Here is a 15,761-nt window from a genome sequence, read left to right on the forward strand (position 1 = left end):
ATAAATTTTAGAATCACTCTACGTTTTCCAAACGATTAGCCAATTCCGCATATTCCTTGAAGGGTCTAAAACTGTATTTCCATCTGTAACTTGTGTAAAGTATAAATGCAGAACCCCGTTTGAAACTTCCGTGCATTGCGAAAGTTTGCCTCGTTTCAGAACGTATGCCGCACTTGTTATGACATTTTCAACTTTGGAATGTAAATTTAAAAAGCTTGATTTTAATAATGTTGCATGATACATACATAAAAACAAAAAGACGATTGTTATTTTACTCAAATTAATTTAGGAGACACTTACTTCGATTAACTGAGATATCTAGCTTTTTTAGCAGCCCAAGCATACTTATAACGTTTTTAGAATTTAATTAGTAGTAAGACTTAGCTAGAATAAATTAGTTTATAATTAAATAAATATTATTGGACAACTCACACTCGGTCATTTGATTCCAAACTAAGCAGAACTTGTACTATGGTAACCAAATAACTAATAAACAATAATAACAAATAATTGGCATTGCTGTGACGAATATGCGCTTACTTGCTGTAATTTGCTGACCAACTTACGTAATTTGTGAAAAAAAATTGCCGTGACCATTTTCACATCAAGAAAAGCAGTTTATATTCACTTGTTTTTACAAAACTTTCTGTTAAAGAAAATGAACTATGTAAATATTGATAAAATCTGAAACGATTCGTTTTGTTTCAGTTCCCTAGTTTCAGATCAAAATTGGCAAAACACTTCACACGTATCGCTCCGGTGTCTGTCTGTCAGTCACGAGTGATAGGTATTCGCACACGATAAAGGCGAAATTGAAATACGTGAAGGTTCAGCAGTCAGGTTTTGATTTTAGAGGAGAATCAAAATTGAGTGTGGATGTCGAGACTTGTATCGTTTGTAGACCTCGGTTAGAATTAGGAAAATAGGGATACTTATTTACAATATATTTTATTTAAACCATTCATTTTTGTTACATCAACATCAAATACAAATCTTAATAACTAGTTAAAGAGTATGTGGTGATAATAGTATGTTAAGTTTTCTTTTAGATTCATTATTATACCGTGTACTTACCTACCATCAGATAGGTACATTAACTTAATAAATTACAACCAACCGACTCTAAGTAGCTATTACCTATTTAATAAATAAATGAATGTTAGTCATTTCCCACAAATACTTCTGTAGCCGATTGTGTCAGTCGAGTCTATTAAATATAATGCATATAACAGTACCAAAAATAAACCATTACGTGCAGAAAAGTACTTAACTTTACATAATAAAATAGCGTTACTAGAATTCAAACATCTTAGAACATCATACCAATAAGTATGAGCTTTCTACAAATCAGACTTGGAGATAGGCAAAGGAACGCTTCATTCAGCCTCCTTGTCCCCGGGGTTCGTTGGATTCTCGTAGCTAATAAAGCCCACTGAAACAGACCGACGCTCCGCAGTGTTAAATCTCCTCTAAACCGAGAACAATTCCCCTTTATCGTGTTGGAAAATGCCTCTGCCGTATTTCACTAACGGACATTTTTGCCGCAACCCTGTTCGTACATTTTTTAAACCTGAATCGCTAAACCGACGAAATCAATCGAAACCGTAGGTTTTTTATAGTTTTAGCAAGACTTTTACAGGAGGTACCTACGAACTTAATAGATGGATAGATATATGTATATCAGGCATTCTGCAGTTAGTTCTAGTTTCTATCCTATAGTTTGTCTTAATTACTATATTTTTACATAAATTATGGAACGTGACCACTTATTCTACTTATATAATAGGTACTTATATATGGCATAAAAACACCAAATATCTGCATAGGCCTTCTGGACTCTGTTTATACTTAAATACCAAGTGAATGGGTACCTACTTATTTATTTTAGGTAAGTACAGACGTTATCTAAATAAGATACCTATCCCGAATCACATAAAAAATATATTTTTGTTAACATGTTTCTTTTGATAAAATATATAAGTACACCAAAAATATAGTAGACCAGGTTATATTTTTTTATTTATACCAGCTTATAAAAAATGTGTGTTTGGCCGAAAACGCTTGCGTTAAGTTTTACGTATTTCCAGATTCGCGCAGATAAAATGTTTTACGATCTGCCAGTTTTTCATCGTTGTTTCAATAAGAATTACTCTTTCGATATCCTTCGCGAGTAGGCAGTTTATCGCGCCCGAGGGTATTATTTCGGTACTCTAAACACGTATCCATGTCTGTAACATTCGTTAAGATATCGCTGCTCCTCAAGTTTTATGCGATAACGCTGAAGGGAGAATTACTCGCGCCCGAAAGTAAGAACAAGTTAAAACCTTATGGGTAATTCTTCAAAGTACTCTGAAATTTATGTTTCTGTCTCAATGGAGGGAAAGTTAACATGGGTGGCTTAATAGATACCTACCTATATAAATGTAGGTTTTCATCGCAATATTTTAATATGACTTATGACTAGGATCGCCACGCCCGCCACTACCATTGCGTCGGGAGGTCGTGAGTTTGATTCCCACACGGAACAATTCTCTACTTTTCTTCGGTCTACTTTGTGTCCGTTGTTTGTATGTTTGTAAAAGTCCCCGCGACACAACATTAATTCTCAGTGCAGGAGTTGTGTTTTAAAAAAGAAAAACAAATAGCTCTACATAAAGTAGCGCACTCATCTAACCACATACAAAAGGCAAACAAAACTTAGTCGGCACTAAGTTTACCGCACATTGTCTGTCCTTTGAAAAGAATTCCCTTCTGAAGATATCAAAGCCCCATTCAATCAAAGGAGCCAAGGTAAATCCGATAATCCCGCCTTCCGTTCCATTTGTTTTCAATAGTGATAGTGACCACTCTTTTCTTACGAGTTTTTGTTGCTACTTTTATGGTAGTGTAGGTACCATGGACTTATCTACTACGTAACTTAATTTACCAACGTGCCATTTTTTTAATTTAGATGGGTCAATTTTTTCTGTTGACATCTTAGGAGTAGTAGGCGACCACTTTTACATTTCCCGGGTCGATAATATTTTGTTGAGTGAGTAGGTATATGTATATTTTATTTACCTATGCAATCATACCATTGACTCAATATTGAACAGCGTATAATAGAGCAAAAAATATAAGATGTAACGATAACACACAGTCAATGATATCCTGGGCGCAGTGGTTAAGGTGGTTACCGCGCTGCTATCAGTGCGTCGTGTCTTCGGCTCGATTCCCGCATGGAACAAATTTTATATTTGTGTGATTTACAAATAGTTATGTTAGGTCCGGTTGTACTTTGTGTCCGTTTTTTGTATGTTTGCAAGTCTCTGTGACAAAATACAGGTTCTTAGTAGTCGAGTAGTATTTTGAAAAAACTGAAAGAAAGAAAGCAGTACGCATATTATTTTATTTATGACTATGTTTACCACTTTGCTGTGACGAGTTTAGTTTTTATTCGTTTAAAAACAATATTTATTTTTCTACTTTGAAAACCTATTACGTAGAACGTAACGCAATAAATATATATTCTGTGGCTAAAACGTTCCATTCGTATAACAGCTGGTAATTTGAGCATTTTTATTTATGTGGTCCGTAAAGAAAGTGACAATGAGATACAACTGTTACTAAAAATGAAAGAGAAAGCATTTACGCCAATTGAATCAAATATTGATATTTTTTATACAGGAATTTCGTTTCTGATTGATTGGATTGACTTGATAGCGATTTGTGATGATATCACAATTCAGAAATACGTCTTTTTAAAAATTTGTTAATATTCGCCGATTATTTGGTTACTTTTATTGTTTAAGAGTTATTTTACCAATAATTAGTCGTGTGTAATACCAACAATGTTTTCGTCATCCATAATTTGTACCTAAAAATATGTCAGAAGCGAAGGGGACTGAAAACTGTATTGAGTTTGACCCTATTTTACCAGATTCTGGAATTTTATTTTATGAAGAATGTCCACCGGAGTATGAAATCGAGCGGCCTAGATTGTTGCCTTTGAAATCTACGACACAGATTCGCTTTGAGCAGCTACAACACGAAGCAGCAAGGGTTTGGAGAGAAAAGCAGAAAACTGCGAAGAAAACTAATTCTGTGTCTTCAGATCATTAAATTGGTGTTGTGACAAAATGGCTTACACGTTATTTGTGATAGAACTGATATCTGCGTTTATATTGGCAGCTACACTGCTGTACAGATATGGAGACTGTTACAGGAATCACATAATAGTGACTGTGTCTGTGTTGACAGCATGGTACTTTTCCTTTGTGATTATGTTCATCTTGCCCTTAGATATATCGTCGGTAAGTACTCTATACTATAAACAAACTACAAGATATTGGATACTTCCACATGAACCTTTTTTATTGACTTGTATTAACAAAAAGAACTCTAAATATTTAGGTAGGTATCTGTCTGATATAAGTTTTATCCATAGTAAATACGACATAATACTCATCAGTTTTCATCTAATCTGGATGCCTTTACTGTGAAAAACATCTAAATCTTTCCCTTTGGTTTATACCAAAGGGAGAGATTCCATTCAAAATATTTACTTATTAGATAAATTAGAAATTTCATTTTATTGCTTTATGTAAAACAATTTAAGTAACTATAACTGTGTGTTTGATTGAATCATCTTGTTTTGTGTTTTTTAACTACACATTTGGCACAGCCGTAATAAATAACCACAATAACGATAGTGCTGCATTTGGTGGGTTTGAATCACACCTAAGGCAAATACTTGTGGGAAGAGCATGAGTACATGTTCTGAGTTTGGTTGTGTATCTTCTCTAATAAAATATAAAAGTATGTTTATCAATTTATTTATTTATTCAAATCTTAACTCCCACAGACCGTATATAGACAATGTATTGAGAATGCAGCTAAAATCGTAACAACAACGCAAGCAGGGATACCCAATGTGACCACAGTGCCTCCCCCAGGCATCGAGTGTCAGAAACCCACAACGTTTGTCAGCAGTGATATATTCCCTAATCTATGGAGAGTTGTCTACTGGACATCACAATGTTTAACTTGGTAAGACAATTTATTTGTTTAATAAATCATAGAAGAGTATAATTTACACAATACACATATTTCACCTTGGTATACTTGAGAATTTTTGGAAAAAAAGAAAGAAAGATATACCAGTGATCATATTGGTGATGTTATGCAAAAATGTTAGCTGCATAATACTCGTAACCAGCGGTACTGCATAGATGTATGGATGTGAATGAGGCAAGGGAATTTTGTAAAGATTGTACTAAGTGGAGTACTTTGGACTCTGCCTACCCCTATGGGTAAAGTTCTAATATGTATGTATGGATGATCTTGGAACATTACTTCAGGTAACATTGGCCATGGATGCAGGCTGACCGAATGTAGTTCAACAAATTAATTAGGTCACAAATGCATTAACAGGTTTATATTATCTACTATGATATTATCACATCCATTAAAAAACCTAAAATGTGCTTTTACATAATTGAAGATATGAATCATTGTGTATTGATATCATATCATGTTATCTTTAATTTTTAAACCACACTATTAAAAATTATCTCAAAGATGTCAAGTAAAAGTTATGTTAGTAGTAAAATATATTTGCAGTTGCTATCTTAGATATCAAATCCTGTGTAAATTTGAATATTTTTGCTCTGATATTATAACATTCATTGATAATGTTTTTGAAGGGAAAACCTTCAATAAGTTACCTGACTCTCTTGAGGTTGAGAGTCCAGTTATGTCGGATTCTTACAGACTAAAACCACTCTCGGTTACTACCATTAGCATTTTCTAGAGAAACTCTTTTACTACAAGTTGCTATTAGGTTTCCTGATAAATTACTTACTCTTCACCCCAATTTGTATTCATTTTATTTTGAGTAGGTAATACTGCCAGCAAATTTCACACAATAGGATTATCCTTACTATTATATTGATACTAATCTTTTGAAAAATAGTTTATTTATAGAGTAGTCAATATCATTTCCTTCCTGTCTCAATTATGTTTATGCAGATTTTTTTTAACTGTGCTTGATTATAATTTCAATTAGTTGCAATTTTTAATTTTAAAGTCATTCGCGGACCACATTTTAACTTCCGCGGACCATCGGTTGGGAACCACTGCTCTAGATGAATCCGGTCGATTAAGCCGATTTTGTTGTTCGATAAATATTGCTAAAACGAATATGAGTATACCAAGCCTCACATAAAATGATAAACCCTTGGTACAAGAGACCGTTTCACAATATTAACGTTTTTTCAGGCTCATAATGCCGATGATGCAGTCATACAGCAAAGCTGGCGACTTCACAGTCAAAGGGAAACTCAAATCAGCTCTAGTGGACAATGCGATATACTACGGGTCATATCTATTGATCTGCGGCATCCTACTCATATACATCGCACTCAAACCGGGCTTATACTTAGACCCCCCTAAGATAAAGGCTATAGCTTCATCGGCCAGTAACACATGGGGTCTGTTCTTATTGATTCTTCTCCTGGGATACGCTTTAGTGGAAGTGCCAAGGAATCTATGGAATAATTCAAAGAAGAATTATACTTTGACATACTGTTATTTCAAGATCGCGAAGCTAAGTACGGATAAGTGCGAAGCGGAGGAAACGGTGGATGATATTTTGGATGTGAGTATATCATTATTTAGTATAAAATTTTTGATGTGAAGAGTCTTTGAAAACTGGTATTTCCTATTATATTTGATGAGTATAAAAAAGTGCGTCGAAAGCTGGGAATAAAACGTGACAAACGTAAAATCCAAAGAATTGACGTTGAATGCAATTTTGGCTTCATTACAAAATGACGTAGATACTGAATCACACATGACGCAAATGTCCATTCCTATATATATATATTTTTTCAGAGCTTAAAAGCGGTGAACGCGGCGGTGGGTTCAGGGCACCCGCTGCAGCGTCACGTCGAGACGATAGTACAAAAGTTACCGATACAACTGCGCGACAGACTCAACGGTCGCGCGCAGCCTGAACGACCAACATCACCTTCACTCAAGTCCCTTGTCAACTTACATAAGAAGGTATATAAAGTATTAGTATAAGTTATGTACTGCTCTTGTAGAACAAATATTTATTACGTACTAGCTTTTACCCGCGACTTCGTCCGCCTCCTGAATTTTCCCATGGGAATGCGTCATTTTCCCGGGGTAAAAAGTAGCCTATGTCCTTTCTCGGCTAACAAAATATCTCCATACCAAATTTCATGCAAATTGGTTCAATCGTTTAAGCGTGATTGAGTAACAGACAGACAGAGTTACCTTCGCATTTATGTTTGTTGTGTATCCGACTACTGATCATAAGGTGAGGGGTTCAATTCCCGGATCGGACGAAGTACTATTGGTATTTTAATTTGAATGTTCCTCAATAAGCTTGTCCCTTATTACATGGCATTGTTATTGGCGAAACGTACTACTAAACATACGTATTTCATACACTTCAGCTTGGTATTAAAGGCTTGATACTAGTCATACTCCCCGGATATGATCTTAGGGATTAAGGGCTACAGCAGCTACATTTTGTACTCACATTCTGTCGTGCCATACTGCTAACAATATTGATATCTATGTTTTAATTAAGCATAATAGTTTTTAACCAACCGACCTTGAAAACTTAAATGATAATAAATATTCTAATTATATCGTCAAACCTGTTTTCAAACTGTTTGAATTCTTTAAATAACTGAGTTTGAGAATTAATAATAATGTTTGTTGAACTGTCTCTGTGGTTTAAGCGGTAGTTTATACGGCTGCTTACCATGAGTTATCGGCTTCAATTCCCGACTTGGGCAATATGCTATTGGGTTTTTCTTTCTGAATATTCAAAATAGAATACCGAAATTTAGCAATATAAGAGGTATTTCATACACCTTAGCGGTCACCTACTTTACTCACTCTTTGACGACATCCACGGTGCAGTGATTAAAGTGGTTGCAGCTATCAATGCGACCGGAGATCGTGGGTTCTATTCCCACTCAGAACAAATATGATCTACAAATAGTTGTCTTATATGTGGTTGTACCTTGTCCGCTGTTAGTATTTTTGTACAAGTCTCCGCGCGATAAAAGCAATAAGTAGATAGTGCGGGAAGGGTTTATTAAGTAAAATAAATAATTTGAGTAGTAACAAGCATGAAGTTATAAGTAAGTAATAATTAATGTTTTAGACGATCAAAGCCCTGCACGTGCTACAACGCACGGAGACGCAGTACGGTCTGATGCTGGAGCGCATCTTCCACCTCGAGGATATAGCGGCCAACTCGCGCTCGCCCGACCATCGCTTCCAGCACACCTTCCATACACCACGCCCGCGTCTACAGAGGATACTGTACCCACCTATCTTTGGTAAATATAACTCGTTATTTGTAAAAACTTTAAGTGTAAAATAAATAAAATCATATCTTGTTACATGTAAACATCAAAGAAATTGAGATGTACAATTATATAATAAATGTCGAATTAAAGAAATATTACTCAATGCAACCAATTAATTTAATTTGATTATGTGTTACGAACTACAACGCCATCTGCTAGTTGCGGCGAACAACGACAACGAACGAAATTACTTGGTTTGCCATCTAGGATATCTCGACCGCACCAGACCCACGTAAAACAACATTTTTGTGTAATATATCATACAACATTTATGTTTGAAAATCTAATAAATGTATAGCCTGTTTCAAAGGTATTTTTTTACACAAGCCATCAAAATAAATTAATAAGGAAAAACATGCTTTGTCGCAGACTATAACGCCATCTATTGGTTGGTGCGACAACAGGTATCGATACGGCACGCGCCGCGTTCACTATGCGAATGTTGTGAAATGAATTGCAACGCCATCTATGGTCTCCATAGGGAAAAGCAGGTTCAAAACGATTTCTACGTATTTTTTGTAATTTTCTAAAAATCTATGAAATTATATGCGATAAAAAGTATCCCAGTACTTGCTCCACTACTTATTCTATGCATATACCAAATTTCAGTGCATTCTATCCGGTAGTTTTTACGTGATAGCGTAACATACAGACAGGAAAAAACCTGACCTTGACCCTCTACTGATTTATTATAAGTATAGATATGATTATTCCTAAGATTTTAGGCTTTAACACATTACCAAATGTTTAAAGGGGGCTTAAACGCGATGAAAATTTGATTATTCAAATCCTTGTTCGCAAGTAATTTTCTGTGTAATGCGTATACGCGCGTATATTGCACGTATGCGTCTAAGTACCTGTAAATAATTTCCTTGTCTAGTTAGTTACGCTATATGAACCAATAATAGAGAATTTCCTATTATTATAATCGATATTTATCTTTCAGAGTGGTACTGGGAATGTTTCCTGAAACAGTATTTCCTGAAAACCATGGCGGTGATCACAGGCCTCATGTCTATAGCGGTGGTGTGGTCTGAGATGACGTTCTTCTGTAAGAAACCCGTACTGTCCATATTTGCCAACATCGTCATTGCAGCTACTGATAGTTACAACTATTTGGCTATTGAGGTAAGCAAATAAACTTTTACTTTCAGCAGTACTGGATAGGTATTGGTTAACTTTACAAATCAATTTTTGACAAGGTTTTCCATACATCTATTGTCAATTGATCTAGCAGATAGGCTATCAGACACTTTCCGTAAGTCGTAAACATGATCTCGCTGTCTCGCTCTGACGCTACGTGCACAATTCATCCAAAGTGTAGTTATTTTTGACTATAGTTTAATATTTTTACGCACCAATTTAATACATTCACGTATTATAAAAAAATAAATTGTGCGTAACTATAATACTCTTGTTTATAATAACAATAAATATTACGGCTTGTTTATAAGACCGTTCAACAAACAGTGTCAGTTAACCTATTCACTGAATAAAGTGTCAGCAAACATATAAAACATCAAAATTCCACCTCATAAGCTATTTGAAAGATATCCTAAAGGAGTCAAGCCGGGGCTTAATCTTTTCTTATCTACCCGCAGGCAATATCAACAATAATAATCGCGTACATGTTCTACTGCGCGCTGTCCACCGTACTCAAGATCCGTCTGCTCAACCTGTACTACCTGGCGCCTCACCACCAGACCAACGAGTACAGTCTCATATTCTCCGGCATGATGGTGTGCAGGCTCACGCCGGCCATGTGCCTCAACTTCCTCAGTCTTGTGCATATGGACTCGCATGTTATTAAGGAGAGGGTTATGGAGACTTACTATACACAGGTATGTTGGTCATTTGTGAAAAATTACAATTAAAAATAAACCAACGATTAAGATTAATGGTGTTACCAATGAAAATATTATACTTTACATGCCAAATTAAAAATAAGATTTTTTTATGTTGTAACGTTTTACGATTTAACTGTTTGCAACTAAGATTTTTGCAATGCCAAATCTGAGAGCTCTTTAAAAAAACTTTAGCAGAGCTACTCTTAATGGTGGTTACAAAACTGTAAACTCCATTTTTACGGTATAAAACTTAAGGATGTAAATGGATGTAATAAAATTTCCTGACAAATCATCTATCATAATGAATCCTTTTATTTTATTTTTGATGATGTAAATATTTGCTCATTCCTAGTTGTTTAACCGACTCTTAATTTGTCTGCTATTAGTCTCTAACGGACATATTTTAAAGTAATGTGTTTAATTTCAGATAATGGGTCACATGGACGTGCTGGGCATCATATCGGAGGGGTTCAACATCTACTTCCCGATGCTGGTGGTGTTGCTGTGCGTGGCCACGTACCTCTCGCTCGGCAGCCGCCTGCTCTCGCTGTGCGGCTTCCAGCAGTTCGTGGGCGATGACGAGCTCACCACCGACTTGGTGGACGAAGGCAGGGAGATTGTTAAACGAGGTATGTCATAATTAATGACATTTTTATTAACACTATCTGACTCGTAATGTTTGTAGTCGTTTAATTCCTTAAAATGATTGGGCTAGTTATAACATAATCACACTTAAAATTTCACTAGCTTTGAGACTAGTTGGCTCACTACCGACACTGGAATTCGATTTCAATCTTTCTTTTAAATTTCAGAATTATGATATATACATTCCTTTAAAACATTGCCTTTATCTAGTGCATGCATTAGTTTAGCTTCCTTTCATGCTAGATATATTATCTTTTTTCTATCTACCTTTACTTTCTAATATGTCAAACTTTATTTGAGTATAGCACACGTACGACGTATACGTGCACCCATAATTGACGGGCACGTATCAACCTTGAATCAGTCTTTTTTCTTGCTTAGATATAAATTGTGCTCTCTCACCATCTCATACTTAAAATAATACTGTAAAAAATAACTATATTTAATAACTATTTGTATACTAAACAGAGAAGCGTAAACGCCAACGCGCGGAGGAGTCGATGACGCGTCGCCGTGACTACAACGAGCGGTTCGCCAACTACCGCTCCGCGAGAGACACGCAGGACGGAGGTAATGCGGCACACCATACATATTCAACATTGCTATTTATTCATTTTAATATATTAACCAGTAACTGTGCTGTTTAGAACTGTATATTTAGAAAAAACAAAGCAAGTTTAAAATGACAAAAACAAACATTATCATGGGTTTATTAAATGGGATACCTCCCATTTAATAAACCCATTCCCCATTCATGATTCATTAGTAATATGATAAGGGATTAGATTGATCATATTGACCAAGAATGACCATGTAAAACAAACCAAGGTAAATTGCTATACATTTTGATATAGTTGCATATTGCACCGGCATTTCCTATCTTAGACAGATTTCTATTATACAATTTATTAGACTTGAAATACGATAAATTTCATGTCATATTAGCATTTCAAATTAAAAGCATAATATTTTTATTTTATTTCATAATTGAGGTCAAATTACAAGTAATAAGAAGAAGTAATAGTTCTAAACAGCAACAGTGCACACTTCATTTTATTATCAGCTGCCAGTGACTACTATTACTTTTATATAAATCACATTAACATTTTCTATTGCTTATATCAAACTAACTGCATTACGATCATAACATCTCATTAAACCGCTTCTAGTTCTGTTTATTATAAGTGAGTGCGCAATAAATCAGAGCTTATTTCGATCATGCCGTCAATGAAACAAACACTTGCATGATCTTATAGAATTTCATATTTTATCTAATTATTTTTATGAATGCAAATAATGAATCGCTTGTACGCATTTAATAACAGCTTCAAGCGATATAAATGCATGGAAACATAAAAATATTGAACTATATTTCATATTTATAAAGTAAACTCAACTCTTTTAAGAAAAAGTTTTTTTACTTATAATAAACAGACCCTTCTTTCCGAATCATCATTAATGTTATCGGTTATTGGTCATTTGGATCACGTTTCAGCCCACACCGGGCTTTTGAATGACGTGGATTCAGATTACTACGTGCAACCGAGCCCTGAGCGAAACCAGCCGCAGCTGAGCGGGTACCAGCGAGCCGAGATGCCATACAACAGGTCGAATGTAACGCTTGAAGATGAACTAGACCAACGGTTCGGAGAGAGCACCCTTCCTGCTATAAGGACGGAGTTTGATGACCGAAGGCGTGATAAAATGACGCTCCCGCCCCGCGGACTATTCGACGACGTATAAAGTGCAATATAGCGTAGGTAATTAGTTTTTGTACGGGTATTATTTACGTGTTGGATACAAACAGGGATATTTTAAGGGTGACAAATTGTTTATTGTCATGATTATCTAAGTTTAGTGTTATATTTTGGCCAGTTTTGATTTTTCTTTTCTTTCCAAGAGTTAAAATTCTGATATGACTATTGTATTGTTTGACTTTTGACTTCCACAAAATTGATTTGAAAATGTATCGTTTATGTGTCCTTCCGCATTTCCGTAAGAGGAATTAAAGTCTTATTTTTCATTACATTATAATATTAGACAGTCATCAATATTATGTTTACTGACTTTAATGTTATTTTGAACGCCCTATATAGTCTCGAGTTTTCGTATTATTACTATACTGTGATATATCCGTTGATAATAGTAACGTTTTAAATAATACTTGTACAAAAACGTGTCAATTAAGTTATAATTAGGTGTAATAATAATTAGTGATCGTTGATAGAGTGATAATATAAATGTACTTGGATGTTTTGCAAGAATATCAAGTGTACGGACTTTATGGGAAAAGTAATTGGTTTATTTTATGTACAAATATTTTGCTGGATTTTGTAAAGTTTTTAATGTCAAAATAAGCGAAACACCGCATTGCTTATAATACGCTAACGGTGGGTTTAGACGGACTATACTAGTCGGTTTACACACTTACCAATTGGCATCTTAGACTAACAAGCTACGAAAGATGGATAAAAGTTTTCTATTAAAGTAAAAAAAGCGGAACTTTGTGTTGAACAACTATTCGGATCTTAATAAGTTTATACTCCTGCTTAGATATCAGTCTTTGAATGATATTAAACAGCAAACAAAGAAATACAGACAAGTGCTTGGAACATTATTAAAATGGTATAATTTACACTTATTTTAAAATTGAAGCCCGAAAATTCACACTACCAAGAATCATAGAAATACAAACATCAAGGTCCCCTTTACCAACGTAGTCCGTCTAAGCCCCTTCAAAGAGTAATGCTTAATTAAATGCAAATATAATTAGTAAATTAGAAGTGCCGCTTTCAACTTAAGGATATTTTATTGTCAATTTCAACTTCAATTCACTGTAAAACTATCTCACGCGATTTCTTATAGAAAAGACTGCGGAATTGCAAGACCTATTTTAAGAAACCTAGTTACTTACAGTATAATTACTAAAACAACTTAATACAATTTTTATACTGTCAATAACACACTCTATATATTGATCGTAACAATATAATTTTCTTGTATAAATGCTAATTTCTGCACAGTGGAAAAAAAATATGAAGTGGTACACTAAAGTGGGTTGCTATCCTCAAAAATGTTTAAAAAAGTAACTTAGGTCTTGCAACACAGGGATCTTATTCTATTGTCACATTCTCTGATGCTTTTACTGTCGATATCTCTTCACAACAGCTGTAAACGACTTAGCGTTATATTATTGTACTAACATAAAGCATTATGTAATACACTACAACCTCTCCATGGTTTATTTAGCAGAAAATCTAGAATATTAGTTTTTAATTTATGCTTAATAATCTTTAATCAAATCGAGTCATAGGGACGGCTAGAAAAGTGGGGAAGGCCTTTGTCCAGCAGTGGGACAGTACTGGCTGAAAACATATTAATAAACATAGCCGAACTCACCACTTCTCAATAAATATCGAATAGCCTTTAAGAGAAATTTCGTCTCATTGTTGATCGAAGTTTATCCCACACCGGTTGATTAAACTGTAAAACTGGTGTTCAGTCTTTAATTACATAATTTTATTGAAGAAGGCTCAAACAGACATGAATATTAAATTCTTCTCATTCCATTTTTAAAAACGAACATAACCATTGGAAAATTCGTGATAAAAAGATCGTTATCGTCTCAATATTTTTATGGTTGTAGCGTAAAACATAATACACCTTTCATATAAAAAATATTGTAGGATTTACTAATAGAATCAGGTGATTCGGGCTGCGACGAGAATATTCATTTTAAGTATTTTTTCAATCTGCTTGATTAAGCTAAGATTAAAGGCCGTAGCAACGGGGTACATGTTTGTCATAAGACGTACGTCTGTCATTTCACTTTCCTCAGACGCAAAAATCGGTTGCGTACTTCGATCGAGTGTACTTATTTACACGATGTTGGATGGAATACTGCACAGCGACGTTACAGATTCAGTAGCTCAATTCTCTACAACTTTCGACTACTGATTCGGCCAGTCATTGAGAAATTTTGTATGAAAATCTGATCAGCGCCTCTAGCGGGCCTCGTAGTAACTACTTTGCCAGTAGGTACATTTTAAATGTCAACCTTTCGATACTCGAGAGTATTGACTGTAGAGAATCGCGCTACAGTTTAGCAGTAATAGAAGCATTATAGTCCGTGCATCATCCACTAAACAAAACTTAAGTAATGCAAATTACGCGAAGAATCTTTTGGAACAACAATCGCCCGATTCTGTTATTAGTCCTATATTTTTCATGTATTTAAGTAGATTTATTTGAAACTCGAGATTACCACAGAATCGTAACAAGGTGTTGCGTATACGTATTATAAGTGCGGTAATCCAAATGTATTATTATGGAAATGTGTGTAAATACTTATTTAATTAGGCAATGTTTTTATGCTAATAATTATTTTGTTATTATTGTACTTTATTTCATTCCATAGATTTATTTAATGCTGTAGCATTAAACACTGATGTGATATTGTTATTTGGTGTTTTATTTTTATTATTCTTATTGATAACGTAATTTTATGGTAAAGTGACTTTCACTACGGCTCGAGGCCTAACCCCACCCTCATTTTGGGAGGAGACCCCAGCAACTGGTTTACATTTATTTATTTTATCGACTCTCATATAATGGGATGCATTGTTTTTCTCTACATTTATAGAAGTTACATACAAACATACATCAAATCACACCATTTTCCCATTGGGAAGATATAGAAGAGAATTAACAGAAGTTTGGTAAGACGTACGAAAAGTATATAATATGTGTATGCGAAGAGTATACAAACTACTATACTGGTACATGTTCAGGGAGCCTCAGTTTTGATTTCCAAGTCAAAAAATGTAATACATTAGATAATTATAGTACTTTTCAAAGTTTGGCAACTAGTGAGTAG

General features: G+C 34.8%; 1 protein-coding gene across 2 annotated transcripts; it reads left to right on the plus strand.

Moving 5' to 3' along the window:
• The first annotated feature begins 3,685 nt into the window (after positions 1-3,685).
• Positions 3,686-15,346, plus strand: LOC142972836 (LMBR1 domain-containing protein 2 homolog). 2 transcript variants are annotated; one of them, XM_076114174.1, is made up of 10 exons: positions 3,686-4,292; positions 4,844-5,028; positions 6,259-6,637; positions 6,874-7,044; positions 8,186-8,363; positions 9,340-9,521; positions 9,995-10,234; positions 10,668-10,869; positions 11,354-11,455; positions 12,381-15,346. In XM_076114174.1, the coding sequence occupies exons 1-10, from the start codon at positions 4,119-4,121 to the stop codon at positions 12,626-12,628; spliced, it is 2,061 nt and encodes a 686-aa protein (XP_075970289.1). In that variant the 5' UTR covers positions 3,686-4,118; the 3' UTR covers positions 12,629-15,346. The 2 variants fall into 2 exon arrangements, with proteins under 2 accessions (XP_075970289.1, XP_075970290.1); XM_076114175.1 differs by having other exon boundaries at positions 12,414-15,346.
• Positions 15,347-15,761: the final 415 nt, after the last annotated feature.

This window comes from Anticarsia gemmatalis, chromosome 5 (assembly GCF_050436995.1).
Source record: "Anticarsia gemmatalis isolate Benzon Research Colony breed Stoneville strain chromosome 5, ilAntGemm2 primary, whole genome shotgun sequence".
NCBI lineage: Eukaryota > Metazoa > Arthropoda > Insecta > Lepidoptera > Erebidae > Anticarsia > Anticarsia gemmatalis.

Bases quoted from the DNA above. Each gene is read 5' to 3' on its own strand.
- LOC142972836 (XM_076114174.1), top strand. From the start codon at position 4,119: ATGGCTTACACGTTATTTGTGATAGAACTGATATCTGCGTTTATATTG. The intron at 10,235-10,667 runs GTATGTTGGTCA...GTTTAATTTCAG, and splicing joins TGGAGACTTACTATACACAG to ATAATGGGTCACATGGACGT. The intron at 10,870-11,353 runs GTATGTCATAAT...TATACTAAACAG, and splicing joins CAGGGAGATTGTTAAACGAG to AGAAGCGTAAACGCCAACGC.